The sequence below is a fragment of the Physeter macrocephalus genome, chromosome 11, assembly GCF_002837175.3.
Source record: "Physeter macrocephalus isolate SW-GA chromosome 11, ASM283717v5, whole genome shotgun sequence".
Classification (NCBI taxonomy): domain Eukaryota; kingdom Metazoa; phylum Chordata; class Mammalia; order Artiodactyla; family Physeteridae; genus Physeter; species Physeter macrocephalus.
This window is the reverse complement of record NC_041224.1, coordinates 60,340,924-60,357,309: the sequence shown is the minus strand read 5'-3', so window position 1 is coordinate 60,357,309 and position 16,386 is coordinate 60,340,924. Positions and strand designations below refer to the sequence as shown.

Below are 16,386 nucleotides of genomic sequence, written 5' to 3'. Positions count from 1 at the left end.
TAAGTTCATTCCTAGGCATTGTACACGCTTTTTTGCTGCTATTGTAACTAGAAGTTGATTCTTCTGGTGAAGAGAAATGTTACGGATTTATTTTTTTAGGTTAATATTGTATCTGGTGATTTTACTGAATTCTCTTAATAGTTTTAACAGTCTATCTGTTGCTTCTCTTTGTTTTTACAAGGCAAAGGAAAATATTATTTCTACATGATGATAGTTTTTTTTTCAGTATTCATTTTTGTATTTCTGAATACAGAGCAGATGCCAGTTTATAGAATATAGCTGATAACATTACAAACAAAACAAACAGCAACATTAACTATATTCTCAGCAAAACAGTAATTTATGACATTTCTCCAAAATCCAACATAGTTCCAAGTTCTACAGTAAAAAGGAAAAAAAATCACCACCAGTTGCTACTTCAGAGCTCAAGACATTGTTTTCTACAGAATTTCATGTTTCTACAGTTTGGTTCTCTGTTTCAGAGCATTAATTGCTTTTCAGATGAAAAACCTGGGGTGGCAGAGGTTTGTTTGTGTGTGCTCGGGGAGAACCCAGGGTGGAGAAATACTGGCAGTAACAAGAGGTTCATTTCTCTGGTCAGACAACCAACTGAGGAGGTAGTTACTCTGAGAACTTCTCAAATAGAGAATATTATACTGATCTACTGAGAGTTGGGGAAATCGCAGGAGCTTCTTTGTGAGACTGAAGATAGCAACAGGAATACTTCTCCTCCAGAGAAGTCAGGACCAAGGTGTCACTGCAGCTTGACGATGGCTCTTTTCTGATGCTAGAACTTTAAAAGTATCTTGTTACATCACCACACATGGCAATCCCATACAACCTTGAGTCCCATCATCACTGCTGTTGAGTTTTTTCATTCGGTACTGACGTATTTCTCTTACCAGTGTGTAAAAGGCATCTTCAACACCCTGTCTGGTCTTGGCTGAGGTTTCAATGAATGGAATCCCGTAACTCTTGGCCAGTTCATGGGCTTGTTTTGTGTCAACTGTCCTTGCTGGCAAATCACACTTGTTTCCTACTAGCACCATAGGTACATCATCTGAGTCTTTTACACGCTTAATCTGTTCCCTGTAGAGGTTAATATCTGCAAATGATTTGCTATTATTGATGGCAAATACACAAAGGAAGCCTTCGCCTGTCCTCATGTATTAGTCTCACATGGCACTGTACTCCTCTTGTCCAGCTGTATCCAGTATGTCCAACAGACAGGTTTCACCATCTATAACCACCTGTTTTTGGTAAGAATCCTCTATGGTGGGATCGTATTCATCTACAAAGTGGTTCTGGATCAGCTGGATTGTCAGTGCGCTTTTCCCAACACCACCTGATCCAACCACCACCAGTTTGTACTCAGTCATTTCACACCAGCAAGAACCTCAAGCTCCACTGCCTCCGCTTCGGACAGATTTGGACCACAACCGGGAAAAATGTTGGAGACCCCGGAACCGCCATGAACAGCCCCCACCAGGGAGCCGATGATAGTTTTTTAATAGAAGTATAGTTGATTTACACTGCTGCGTTAGTTTCTGGTGTACAGCAAAGTGGTTCGGTTTATACATGTAATTTTTTTCATATTCTTTCCATTACGGTTTATTACAGGCTCTCGAATATAGTTCCCTGTGCTATACAGTAGGACCTTGTTATCTATTTTATATATAGTAGTTTGTATCTGCTAATATCAAACTCCTAATTTATCCTTCCCCCACCTCCTTTCTCCTTTGGTAACCATAGTTTGTTTCCTACATCTATGAGTCTGTTTCTGTTTTGTAAATAAGTTCATTTGTATCCTATTTAAAATTCCACATATAAGTGATATATGGTATTTTTCTTTCTCTTTCTGACTTACTTCACTTAGCATGATAATCTCCAGGTCCATCCATGTTGCTGCAAATGGCATTATTTCATTCGTTTTTATGGCTGAGTAATATTCCATTAAAGAAGATTTTATATATACGTGTGTGTGTGTGTGTGTGTGTGTGTGTGTGTATCTCCATTCTTCTTTATCCATTCAACATGATACTTTTATCTTTTCTCTTCTAATCTATCTCTTATTCTTTCTTCCTAATAGCTTTGTCTAGAACTTCCATTATTGTATGTTGAATGGTAGCAGTACAGTTGGATTCCTTATTTTTTTCCAGATTTTAAAAAGAATGCACTTAAAATCTCTTAAGTATGATTGCTTTAAGTTTTTGATACATCGTCTTTACCAAGTTAAAAATGTCTTTCCTATATCCAGTTTGCTAAGTTATTGAACCATAAATAGGTAATGAACTTTATCAAATGCTTTTTCTTCACCAATTGAGATACCTGTATGATTTTTGTCCTTTATTAATGAGGTGATTTCTGATGTTGAGCCAACCTGAAATTCCTGGGATAAACCCTACTTGATCAAAATAAATTTTTTTAAAATATAAAACTGGGTTAGTTAGCTGATATTTTATTTAGGATTTTTATATCTACATCATAGTTGAAAAAAGCCTATTCTTTCATTTATTGCTTTGTCTTTACTGATTTTGGAACCAAGATTACACTAGTTTCATAAAATGATCTGGGCAGCTTTTGCTCTTTTCTAGTTTTTTGGAAAAACTTACAGAAGACAGGAATTAACAGTTCCTTGAAAGTTTGGTACAACTCCAGAAGTTCATAAACTTTTTACTGCCATGACTTCTCCAGCCTCACTGTTTTCTACTGTTTACCACATACTTTGAAAGATTTGGTTTAGATTAATAAGTGTACAAGTTTTTCTTTCCCTAGGTGGCTACATGCTGTAAGGTACACACAGCCCTTAAGAATGGTGCCACCACAAACTCAAGGTCATCCACTTCAACTGGACTGTCAACACTTTTACTCCCTGGAAGTAAAAGGGTGGTATCCCTCAGCCCTACCTCAAGTCTCCTCCTTAGCCCTCACCTTTTACCTTGGAATAGATGACTCAGCCTCCTACTTTATTGAGCAAAGGGGACCCCTAGAGACTAGCTCTCCTGAATCTCACCTACCTACTTACAGTGACTGTATATCCACACCCAATCACAGCTCCTTCCACCCATCTCAGAAAACGAGGTGTCCCTTCTTAAATCCAAGACAATTCCTATAAGTGCGCTTCAAAACCCCATCCCTTTCTCCCAAACCCCATCCCTTTCTCCCAGGGACCTCACTCCTTTCGACATCCTCTCTCTCTCCTAAAATTTAAACCCTCCCTCCCTACAGGGCTCCTTCTCCTCAGACCAGCAACATAATCAAATCTCACCCATTGCCAAAAAATCCCTCCTTTGTGTGCTGTGGGACAGGCATTCTCACGCACGGCAGGTGGGAGTGTAAATTGGCAAGATCATTCTGGGAAGCAATTTGGTAACCTGAATCAAAAGCCTGAAAAATATTTGCACCCTTTGTCCCAGTAATCCTACCTCCAGAAATCCATCTCAGGAAGTAATCAGAAATGCTGACAAGGAGAGATGTTTAAAAATGTTAATCTCACTGTTATTTTAACAGCAAAAATTGGAAACAATCTAAAGGTTCAACGATTGGGAATCGGTTAAATAAACTGTACTTAAATACAATGAAATTTCGTGCAGTCACTAAAAATATCATTTTTAAAGAAGAGTTGACATGGGGAACTGTTCATGAAGCAATGTTGTAAGTGAAAACACCAGCATATAAAAAATATATACAGTGCGGTACTGATTTTGTTATGTATAAAAATGGCTAACGCTTCTGGAATGTTAGCTATTATATACACCCTCTCCCTCAATCTTCACAACATTCCTCTACAGTTAATACTGTTATTCACATTTTGTAGAGAAAGAAACCAACTAGAAAGAAAAACATCAGTATCTATGGGGAGGAAGGTGGGTTACTGATGAATTTCATTTTCTTCATACTCTTTTGTACTTTCTAACTCTTTAACAAGGAGGTATTACTTTTTGTCAAACAGAAATACGGAATCGTTTGTCTCCTTTCTGGTTTATATACGTGAGTAATGAACAATTTGAACAATCCAGAGAAAATGAAAACCCTCCTCCCACTACCGCTATTCCAACCACCAGAGATAGCCCACTGTGTACAGTCTGGCTGCTTTATATTTGCTTTTTAAAAAAAATTTTCTTTTTCTTTTTGGCTGTGTTGGGTGTTTGTTGCTGGCGCGGGCTTTCTCTAGTCGTGGCGAGCAGGGGCTACTCTTCCTTGCGGTGCGTGGGCTTCTCCTTGCAGTGGCTTCTCTTTTGTGGAGCACAGGCTCTAGGCACAGGGGTTTCAGTAGTGGCAGCACGCAGGCTCAGCAGTTGCAGCATGTGTGCTCAGTAGTTGTGGCGCATGGGCTCTAGGGCACGCAAGCTTCAGTAGTTGTGGTGCAGGGGCTTAGTAGTTGTGGCTCATAGGCTCTAGATCCCAGGCTCAGTAGTTGTGGCGCACAGACTTAGCTGCTTTGGAGCATGTGGGATCTTCCCGGACCAGGGCTCGAACCCGTGTCCCCTGCATTGGCAGGTGGATTCTTAACCTCTGTTCCACCAGGGAAGTCCCTATACTTGCTTTTTAATTTATATTTGGCTTTGGTATTTATATTTGCTTTTCAAATGTGTATGTAGACATATACACTTGAAAAAGCAAATGTGATCATCTTACCACATCAATACTTAAAACTGGACAATTTGAGTCCTTTCAATGGCTGCACTTTCGTTTCCACCCTGAAGGATGTCCAGGGCCCCTTTCTGTTGGAGTGGCCCATGTTTAATTTTGCCAAGTGGTGAACCATCTCTGTCTGTGTGTGCCTGGCCATCCCAAGAGCTTCTGGTTTGGGGTCTGGATAACTGAGTTCTTGACCTATTTCTGCCATTTACTAGCTGTGCTACCAGAGGCTAATCCCTTTTTCTCTCTGGGAGCCTGTTTCCCCATCCTTCAGACTGGGTAACAGCTCTTGCCTTGCCCACTTTAAGGAGACACTGTGATGCTCCAACTGGCTGACGGCAGTGACTGGTTAAGTGCTGCCCCCGAAGCAGTCCTCTTTGGACTCCTCCCTTCTGCCTCTCCTCCCCATTTGCCTGCAGCCTGAAGGATTCTTCAACTTGTCTTAAATAGAGAAGGGGGCCAGAGGGCCGCAAGAAGGGAAGGGACATGGTCCCCAGACAAGCGCTAGAGGCCCAGAGGCTCAAGGCTGGCTTTTGGGCCCTCTCCAGCTCACTCGAGTCTTCTGACTGACATCGGCGGACGAGGACTCTCCGGAGGCGGGAGCAAAGAAGAAATGCCTGGAGTGCAACAGCGTGTACCAGGCGAAAGCACTCGAGGGCTGAAAACGCTGCCTGGCTTCCACTTCCAAAGCGCATTTTAAAGGCTCTGCGGGAGCGAGAGGGTGCAGCGGCCAGGGCCTTCTTCCGCGGAGCCGCCGCCCTCTGGTGGCGGCATGCAAATATTACAGCTGCTGTATTGGCCCCGCCTCCCCGTGCAGAGGCTGAGTTGCCACTCACATCCTGAAAGTAAGAGGCCCTTAGGGAGCTCTCAACGAAGACTGAAACCTGGCAGAAAGGGAAGCCAGGCCTGGGTGAACCAGGACTGGAACCTGGGACTCCAGATGCCCCACCCAATAGATGCTTACAACAGCTTCTAGTAATCGTTAAGCAAAAGCCACCAGACAATGACAGATTTTATGCAGGCTATTGCAGTAGAGAGAAGGTTCATTAATGAGAACCCTCTCAAAGAAAAGGAAGGGGCGTGAGGTTTTAGAGAGGCAGGTGAACCAGGGAGTCATCAACCAGTCTCGTGGGAATAGCAAGAAAGGATGTAGACGGGTTGTTTTCTTGGAATATGCGAGAGCAAGGTGGTCCTGTTTCCCCAGAACTTAATAAGGTGGGGGAATTTTTTCGTTCATTCGTTCTCCTATTACAGGACCTTGTTATCATTTCAAGTATTTTTAAAATTAATTAATTTAATTAATTATTTATTTACTTTTGGCTGCGTTGGGTCTTCGTTGAGGTGCGTGGGCTTCTCATTTCAGTGGCTTCTCTTGTTACAGAGCATGGGCTCTAGGCACGCGGGCTCAGTTGTTGTGGCTCACGGAATCTAGAGCTCAGGCTCAGTAGCTGTGGCGCCCGGGCTTAGTTGCTGTGCGGCATGTGGTATCTTCCCGGACCAGGGCTCAAACCTGTGTCCCCTGCGTTGGCAGGCGGATTCTTAACTGCTGCGCCACCAGGGAAGTCCTGGGAATTTCTTAGTCATAGCTGCCTTTTGGGAGCACAGGGTTCAGATAAAGTTCAATGCTGTCATGATGGAGCAGGCTGCAGGATGGCCATTTAAGAGGTGAGGATGGTGAGGCCCAGGTCACACATCTGTGGGTTTCAGTGGTTGAGAAAAGATTCCAACCTGCACATACAAAGACAGCAAGGAGACCTCAACCTGCAGTTGAAAGTTCCCTCTAAGAGTAAAATCATAAGTCATTGTCCAAGGGAGCAGCCCAGCCAGCAGCAGAAATGGCCTGCTCGGTTGCGGCTTTCAGTTTGATGGAGCGTATCAGCGACGTGCTGGCATCACCCAGGAAAAGTGTTGGGATTTACCAACACTTTTGGTAAGGCAGGGTGGTGGCCCTGAAGATACTGTGAAGTCCCCTACCAGAAACAGGGCAGTTCTGGGATTCAGCTACCGTCTCTCTGTTAGCCAATCTGTCTGTCTGTCTGTCTCTCTCTATGGCCCCCACTCTGTTTCTCTTCCTACCCAGCCTTCTTTCTCACCCACAATCTCTACTCCCCGGTAACTTCAACTGGCACCTGGCCACTTGCGGCCACCCCAGACCCTGAGTCTACCCAACCTCCAGCCGTAGAGCCCACCACGAACTGCAGCTTCCTTTGGGTCTTTTAAGACCCCTCCCCAGAGCCAGCCTGTGTTTTCAAGTCAGGCCCCAAGTCACTGACTGCCCTGCCTGTGCCCTGCCAGGCCTCTGACAGGCAGCCCACCAGGGCGCCTCTGTTGCTCAGGGTTGGGTGGATGGGGTTACATGATCTGCTTCTTGCAGGGCCTTGGACAGGACAGCTGCCCTCAGAGGCGTCAGGAGTAGCTGCGTCCAGGTGGCCTGAGGCTACAGTTTGGGAAGCCAGGATGGAAGTGTCATCATATTCAGGCACTTGAGCCCACTCATGGGTCCTGAGCTTCGCCTGCAGGAAGGTGCTGACTTGAAGAAGGTGGTCTGAATGACCAGAAAGAAGAGGACTCCAGTGTGACAAGCCCAGGCTGTGGTCCCAGCAGTACCCCTGGTCAGCCCACCCAGTTGCCCAGCCTCTTTGACAACCTTCTTCCTTCTTGGCATGTGGATTGCCCTTCTAGGCTAGGATCGCCCGAGCCCGGTGCCAGTAGCCACAAAAATCACCGCTGGCACAGGGGCCTGCTCACCCAGAGGGTTCCAAGCGTCCATTTGTCAATCCACGTGCTTTTTCTCCAGGAAAAGGAGACACCAGCAATAATGACTTGAAAGGATGATCCAGTGAGCAGTTGAATTTCTCCTGGTAAATGCATCAGTTGGCTTCCTGATCTACAAATCAGCCTCTCTGAGTCAGCTGAAATGACCCTCTACTCAGTCTGACCAACTTGGAGACTGTGTCAGGCAGGGATCTTTCATTACAGGTGACAGGAACCCAATGTGGACTATCTAAAGGAAATGGGAACTAGATTAAGATGACCTGGCATGTGGCATGGAACCCCATGCTGGGCGGACAGCTGGACTGCAGGGATGCATAGGGCCACCGCTCAGACCTCGCAGAGCCTCGCCCAACTCGCCTGACACACCCTCTGCACATCACTGCTTCCACCTGCCCCAGGCTGTTTCTTACACCATTAACCCTCGGGGAGGGGTGGTCTGACCCAAGTCCAGACATCCTGAAGAAAAATGGGCTCTGACTGGCATGTTCAGGTACCCACCCCCAACAATCAACTGCGCCCACTTCCCACTGGACAAAATGGCTTTCTATAATTGGGGAAGGTGATGGGGGGGCACTGGAAGTAGGGGACAGCAGTGCTAGAACGAGTGCTTCTCTGGTGTGTCTTTGTTACCCCTCTGCTCTGGCCTTTCTTCTGCCATGAATGCCCTTACCACTCCCTCAACCCCTTTACCAGGCTGGCTCCGCCCTCCTTTGAGACTCAAGTTGGCTGTCACCTCCTCCTGGAAGCATCTACCCCTGCCCCATGGGTGCTCCTAATTTGTGCTCCCACAGCACCCTCCCTTCCTGCTTCCATTCCCGCCAGCTCATCCTAGCTCGTGAGTTACTTGAAGACTCGGCCATGTCTTATCCTCAGGGCCTGGGACACAGAGGAGGTTCAGGAAATGTTTCCTGAATAAACTGATTCTGAGGGCTTGGATTCAGGAATGGGGGTGATTTTTCAGAAAGGCATCCCAGGATTTCCTTTCCAATTGTTTCTCACGTGATGCAGGGTATCACGTTCAATTCTTGAGTTTCAATTCCTGCTTCACCATATATTAGTTGGACAAGTTACCTAGCCTCCTAAGTTTCCTGACTCCCTCAGTTCCTCATCTGTAGAATGGGACCCAATAGTACCTACTTCAAAGGACTGTTGTGAGGGTTAAATTAGATACTGCTTAGCACAATTCCTGGGACAATACACATACTCATTATTTTATTATTGCTTTTACTATCATCATATGCCCCCCTCACCCTCCAGCAGCGTGGAACCCTGTAGCTGTGCAGGGAACAGGATGTCCCTCTCTCCAGCCCCTCACAATCCATAAACAATCATTACTCCATCAATAAAACAAAGGCTCAGACTGGAGCCTCACTGGACTTCTGTAACAAAGGTAACATCATTCGTATGTAAAATCTTTTGGAAAACATAGTAAAGAAAAATATCAAGCAGTCTAATACATTATACTTTGGTATACCTTTTCCAGTCTATTTTCTTATGAATGTTAAATGCAGTTTTAATCATACTGCACATATATATATATTTGCTTTCTATTGCCCATAGTAGCATCATATCCAACAACAAAAAACAAAACAACACAATCCAAAAATGGGCAGAAGACCTAAATAGACATTTCTCCAAAGAAGACATACAGATGGCCAAGAGGCACATGAAAAGATGCTCAGCATTGCTAATTATTAGAGAAATGAAAATCAAAACTACAATGAGGTACCACCTAACACTGGTCAGAATGGCCAGCATTAAAAGTCTACAAATAACAAATGCTGGAGAGGGTGTGGAGAAAGGGGACCCTCCTACACTGTTGGTGGGAATGTAAATTGGTGCAGCCACTATGGAAAACAGTATGGAGGTTCCTCAAAAAACTAAAAATAGAGTTGCCGTATGATCCAGCAATCCCATTCCTGGGCATATACCCAGACAAATTATAATTAGAAAACATACATGCACCCCTATGTTCATAGCAGCACTAATTACAATAGCCAAGACATGGAAACAACCTAAATGTCCATCAACAGATGAATGGATAAAGAAGGTGTGGTATATATACACAATGGAGTATTACTCAGCCATCAAAAAGAATGAAATAATGCCATTTGCAGCAACATGGATGGACCTAGAGATTATCAAACTAAGTGAAGTCAGAAAGAGAAAGACATAGTAGCATCATATCATGTCTGCTACATTGTTATAGATAATTCAAGAAAGATAATTTTTTTAAAGTTACAATCATGACTCTCATACAGAAACAAACTGAACACAGCTAAAGATATTCTTTAACTCATTATTAACCAGGGACCCAGGAAGATGCTATAACCAATTCAAAGGCAAAAGTACAGAACAGGCACATTTATAGACCACGTTTATAGGAATATTGAGGTGAATGTGTAAATGGAGTCCAAACTGGCTTCTTGCACAGTGGGGAAGGAAGTCAATTGAACGCCCACTGGACTGAATTTTTGCAGGTCCCTAAACATGTCTGCTGCTGGCTGGACTCATTCATTGTACTGTGAAAGGTTGCGACCCAAGAAAATCCCACATAGTTGGACTGCTATTCAAGGATGAAGGCATCACACAATCTCAGATATGAATATACCAGATCTAGCTGGCCAGGCTGCTCATGACTGCCAGGAGAAGACACTCACAGATCACTTATAAAAGTGGGGTAGAAATGGAATCCATGCCATCAAGCGAGTTAAAAAACAATATGGATGGTACAATCCCATTTTATAGTGATGCTAATATATGCTAAAATGTATACAGAAAAATCTACAGGAATATATGCCAAACTGTTAACAGTCTTTATCTCTGGAAGGTGGAGGGATGAAGGATTTTTCATTACCTGTGGGTTTGGGTTTTTCTTTTTTTGCAATACTTGAATTATTTACAGTGTACCTGTATTACTTTTAAAATTTTTAAAATAAGAAGGAAGACGGCAGTTTACATGCTACACATTAAGACTTTATGGATGCTTTCAGATATTCACTCACGCAATCTTCCTGAAAGAATTACTCAAATTACTTAAGTACATATAGACTCCAACCCACTGAAACATAAGTAAAAATCAAGAATTTAAGGAAATGCAGTATGGCTGATTATATTTTTCAAGTATGACCACACCAACATATGTATGTATGTAATGTGTATGTATTTGTACATGTTCGTGTACATGTATGTATGCACGTGAGCATCCCACTTGTTCACCTTATGTAATGATGTTGACATAACTCCATTCGATCTGGGTGGATCTTTATAACTGCCCCAACCAATAGGATGCAGCAGAAGTGACAATGAATCATTTCTGAGATTAGGTCATCAAATTATCGATAGTACGGCTTCCACCTGGATCTCTCTCTTGGGGGATGCTTGCCCTTGGAACTCAGCCCCTGCATTTCGAAGAAGTGTAGGCTACACAAGAGGCCATGTGTGGAGTTCTGGTTAATAGCCCCAGCCAGGCCCCCAGCTGGATGACAGCCTGCACCAACCATGGTTGGATGAACAGGCCTTCAGATGATTAAGGCCAAGCTAGAGACTCAAGCTTCTGAGTCTTCCTGCTGAGGCCTCCAACGTCATGGAGGAGAGACAGGCCATCCTTGCCATACCCTGTCTAAGTTCCTGATGCACAGAAACTGCAAGAGATAGTAAATGATTACTGTTTTAAGCCATTAAGGTTTTGGGGAGCAATACATGCAGCCACAGTGACTGGAACATGCAGTATAAGCATAGAGAATTCAATATAAATATCATAAACATGGTTAAAATTTGAATGACGAATTCCCATTTTTGAAAAAAGAAGACCTATATAGTTTTTAAAAAGAGAGATATGATAATTGAGGCTTTAATGGAGAGGCATGGAAGTAGGGAGCTGGGAAACTTCTCACCTTACTTTGTAAGGGAGGAAGAAAACTATACATGTTTCTGGAATTTGAGAGTTGGAGAAACATGGGTCCAAGAAAGTGTTTTACAATCTGGAAGGTGTTAACAGAATTAAAACAATAAGCTGTACACTTTGCAAATCACAGAAGATAAAAAACAAATCATACACATCATAGAAGGCAAAAAACAAGAGAAACACAAAAAAGAGAAAGCATAGACCAAAACATGAAAATAAAGCCCAAACATGAAAATAAGACCAAACATGCCAGAATAAATGTAAATGCATTATGCTCCTCTACTAAAAGCCAAAGACCCTCCAACTGAGTTAATACAATTTCATTACTACAATGCACCCATATTACTGTATATAAGATATAGCTAAATATACACCCTTTCCATCTGTGGCATCTGCACATTAGGCAAACATGCCTTCCAGACAGACGTCTTGCCAGTTCCACTCAGCTCCCTGCCCCTTAAGTCTCCAGATGGATGTGGGCTAATGGTAGGGCCCAGGGCAGACAGAAGTGACTACCTCAGGAAGCCATACCTTCGTGATAGGAGGAGCTGCCCAGTTTTCTGGCTGGAACAACCCCAAACAGGGAGTGAGGGTCAAACATTCCCCCTACATGCTTCCTGTCTGAAGGTTCTAGGCCAGATTAGAGGGCAAAGCATGCTCAGGCCACCAACCATGCCATCTTGCCCAGCCCACTGGCACATCATTAGGGAAAATTCCTCCTGGACTCCTGCCAATCATTTGCCACTTTTTCTGAAAGGTTCTGAGTTTTTGTCTTTTCCTATGTCTTAATTAGCTTTCAAATTGGGAAGTTGGGAGATGGTCTATCTAGGAAGGTTGTTTAATGCCATCTTAAGTCTAACATCTTATCATCTTAGAAGACGCTTTTAAAAAACTGTCTATGAAACATCAGGTGCTGTGCCCCGTGCTCAGAGCACAGTAATGAATAAAGCCGGGCCCCAGCCCTGGAGAGGGGCTCAAGGCCCGGCCCGGCCCGGGGAGGGGGCCAGGGAGCAAGCAAGTACACAGCTAACGGAAGGCAGAAGGAAACAACTGCTAAATATAGGGGCCGCGTGGCAAGGACAGGGAGGAGGGAGCACTTCACGCTGATGGAGAAATGGAGGAGGCTTTATGGCGCGTCTGCAGGGCCTCCCTCTGAGCCCACAACAGTAACTATAAATGGAGGAAAGTACCCACACGCCCAAAGCGCCGTCAACATTCAGAGCCTGATCATCCTGGGGCAGCTGAGCCACTTGGAGGGGAAGGTCCCCTCCCCTGGGGCAGGGAGGCTGTGACCCTCAGGAGGGGCGAGGGGAGGGGGCAGATGAAACGGGTCACATTGGGTTCAGGGCAAAGCAGTGGCCCAGGATGAGGCGTCATCATGCAGGAGACCCCAGGCCCCAAGGACTTCAAGGTTTCTGACGTTACCTAAGGTGAAATGTTGCTAACGTTCAGGGGGTGAGTTGTGGGCATCTTCTCAGTCCCACCTTGGAGGGGAGGCGGAAATGAGACAGGGGGCTGGTGGGGTCCAGCCCTAGGAAACATGAGTGGGGATCTCAGCTAAAAGGGGGGGAAGGGGGCCAGCATTTATTAAGTCCCTCCTCGGGGCCAGGCACTACAGAGCATTAGCTTATCTAATCTTTGTTAACTCTGCAAATACTTACTGAGCACCTACTCTGTGCCAAACACTGTTTTAGGCACTGGGGATACAGTGGTAAACAAAAATCATGCTCTTCGTGAAAAAATAAACAAATATTTGACATAATTTCAGTGATAAATACCTATCACCAGTATCAAGTATTATGAAGAAAAATAAAAGGGAAAAGAATAAAAGGAGGTGCCGTGGTCAGGGAGGCCTCCTGGAGAAGGTAACATCTGAGCCGTGACCTGACTTAGCAAGAGAAAGAGCCTTACAGCATTCAGGGAGGCTTCCCCAGTCTAGAGATGAAGAAACAAACCTCAGAGAAGTGCAGTGGCTTTCCCTAGCTTACAAAGCTCCTAAGACTCCTCTAGGGGAAGGTATGAGATTCTAGGCTTAGGTGATGTACTGAGAGCCAGCACCTGACCCTCACACCCTCCATTCACAACCACAGTTGTGGTTACAGACCCCTAGACCAACCCACTTGGTAAGAAGTCAGCCCATGGGTTCTTTCACCTTATTTCTTCCCCTTCCCCTTCTCTCCCTCTTTCTCCCCCTCCTCCCTCCTCCTCCTCCACCTCCTTCTCCTTCTTGCTTTTACAACATTTCATTATAAATAAACATTGGGAAGTTTATTATAAACACACAAAGGTTCAATTCAATGACTAATTATAGGAAGAACACCTGAGTAACCAGCACCCAAGTGAATAAAATATTTAGCTGCCATCCCAGAAGCCTTCATGTGTTCCTTTCCATTTTCTCGTCATTCATGGTAACCCTTTCTTTGCTTTCCTTATCATTTTTTACAAACTATTTTTGCGTCCCTAAACAATAGTTTAGTTTTGCCTAATTTTGAAATTTATAGAAATGCTAAATTTTGTATGTATTCTTTTTGTCTTACTTCTTCCACTAAATATCATGTTTATAAGATTCATCCATGTGGCCGAGTATACCTGTTTGCTAGAGCTGCCATACCAAAGAAACACAGACTGGCTGGCTTAAACAAAAGAAATTTATTTTCTGACGGTTATAGAGGCTAGAAGTCCAAGATCAAGGTGTCAGCAGGGTTGGTTCGTTCTGAGGGCTATGAGGTTCGTTCTGAGCAGACCTGAGGGCTCTGCTTCAGGTCTCCTTGGCTTGTCGATAGATGGCTGTCTTCTCCCTGAGTCTTCATATTATCTTCCCTCTGTATGTGTCTGTGTCCAAATTTCCTCTTCCTATAAGGACATCAGCTATATTGGATGAGGGCCCACCCATATGACCTCATTTTAATTAATTACCTATGTAATTAAATATGGTCACACTCTGAAGTATAGGGGTTAGGGCTTCAACATTTGAATCTGGTAGGGTAGGGGAGCTACAGTTGAGCCTAACACTGGATGTAACTGTGGTTCACTCATTTTCATCACTGCGTGGTCATCTACGGCATGAATACACTGCAATGTTTTTACCCACTCTGCTGTTGATGGGTACTTGAGTTGTTTCCAGTTTGGGGGCCACTACAAATAATGATGCTTTGAATATTCTTTTACCTGTAACTTGGTGCAAGTGTGCATGAGTTTCTTTAGGGTTTACAACTAGAAATGGATCAAATGACTCATAGGGTAAGTTCATCTTCAATTTTAGAAGGTATGTGGACAATTTTCCAAAGTGGCTGCACCAATTTCTTCTTAGCCCAGCCATACAGCCTCACATCTCATTGCTCTACTCCTCACCAGCACGTGGTATCATCAGACCTGCCAGGGTTAACTGTGGGGTAGTTTATTTTGTATTTCCCTGATGACTGATGGCGTTAAGTACATTTTCACACTGGCCATCTCTAGCTGCCATTCTGTGAAGTGCCTGTTCAAGTCTTTCCCCAGTTTTTCTATTATCTTTTAAATTTTTGAATCTCTTCACTTTCTGCACTCATGGCAATTTTATTTGATTATCGTTTATTTTAAGGGCATAGTATTAACTTTCCTGCCACTTGACCTTGGTCAGTACCATCTGATTCACCCTGAAATTTTTTGATAACTTTTATCTCAGAAAACAAGTGTTAGAGGTTTAATCTTTCTTCCCAGAAGACCCTGGGCTTCCTATGCAAACATTCCAACTCTCCCCCTTCCACTTTCTACCTCCAAATGTGGATAGAGTCTCACCCCAAGTCACAACATCTCCTCCCGCCTGACCTGCTGCTATGCCACCCACACAGGATGTGATAATTGGAGGAGATCATGTGCAACGTCCAGCGTGATCCCTGGAACTCTGTATGCTGTTAGTGACTATTACTTTCCTTCCCCTTCTTGATGCTCTGCAGAAAGGAAAAGCACCAGCTAAGAGTAACAATTACTGACTGCCACCTGATTGCCAGGTCGTTATGTCAAGGACTGCTATCTGCCCATTCATTGCCATTCTCTTCCTCTTTCTTATTTACAGATTTTATTCAGGGAAGTAACATGCACCCTTTGCCTTTGCTGCCTTCCTGACACCTGGAACTTGGAGCTCCTGCAGCCATCTTGGACCATAAATTGTTGCCTTAAAGGATACAGGAATGTTGCCTGGCTCTGTGACAAAGTGGAGCCATCAGACCAGACTTTGAAAGACAATTTGTTTCATGCAAGAGAAAAATTAGCCTCTGTCATCTTAAAGTCACTGTTTTTTGGTTTTCTATTATATGAGGCACAACCTAATCCTGATACTTAGGGAAAACACATGTTTTCAGTTAATTATAAACATCTGTTTGCTGGAGCTAAGTTTTCCTGCTTCCATTAAAATCATTTTTCTGATCAGTAAATTCTAACATATTTAAATATACACACTCAAATTTATATTTTTCAAATAGCCCATTGGATAAGTATTTCATACTGATATGAGTAACTGAGATACAGTGTCTTAAATAGCTATAAAATTAGGTACTCCCTATGATAGGAAGTATTCCTTACTCCCTAAGAAGTTGTCCTGTTTATGACAGCTACATGTAGGTAAATGTCAGGGTACTCAGGAGGCAATGAATTCATTCTTTTTGAACGGAATTAGCAGCTAGTATTCACAGAGAACTTCCTGTGCAAGTTAGCCAGGCTGCATCCTGTTCAAAGTGAGGCTCTCAAGTCTTGCTTCCTACTGTCTGTGACTGGAACATGATAAAGATGGGTCACTGTCAGCCAGCAGGTTAATATGTTTGGTCACGGAACCATTATTAAAATGGGGAGGGCTTCCCTGGTGGCACAGTGGTTGAGAATCTGCCTGCCAATGCAGGGAACACGGGTTCGAGCCCTGGTCTGGGAAGATCCCACATGCCGCGGAGCAAGTAGGCCCGTGCGCCACAACTGCCGAGCCTGCGTGTCTGACAGGAGCCTGTGCTCCGCAACAAGAGAGGCCGCGATAGCGAGAGGCCCGCGCACCGCGATGAAGAGTGGCCCCCGCTCGCCGCAACTAGAGAAAGCCC

General features: G+C 44.1%; 1 protein-coding gene and 1 long non-coding RNA gene across 8 annotated transcripts in view; both read right to left on the bottom strand.

Moving 5' to 3' along the window:
• Positions 1-16,386, bottom strand: part of LOC102992717 (uncharacterized) — a 42,937-nt gene that overhangs the window by 22,206 nt on the left and 4,345 nt on the right. For 3 of the 7 annotated variants that reach the window (XR_008618574.1, XR_008618576.1, XR_003681825.1), the window contains one exon: positions 13,963-14,176. The exons of the other annotated variants lie outside the window; for them this stretch is intronic. This is a non-coding gene — a long non-coding RNA (uncharacterized lncRNA). Of the gene's footprint in view, positions 1-13,962; positions 14,177-16,386 lie in introns of those variants that run through there. 7 annotated transcript variants of the gene reach the window in all.
• LOC102992439 (GTPase NRas-like) lies at positions 414-1,504 on the bottom strand. The gene is given in 1 exon segment (XM_028495479.2): positions 414-1,504. A coding segment is annotated over 1 exon segment (570 nt). The 5' UTR covers positions 1,380-1,504; the 3' UTR covers positions 414-809.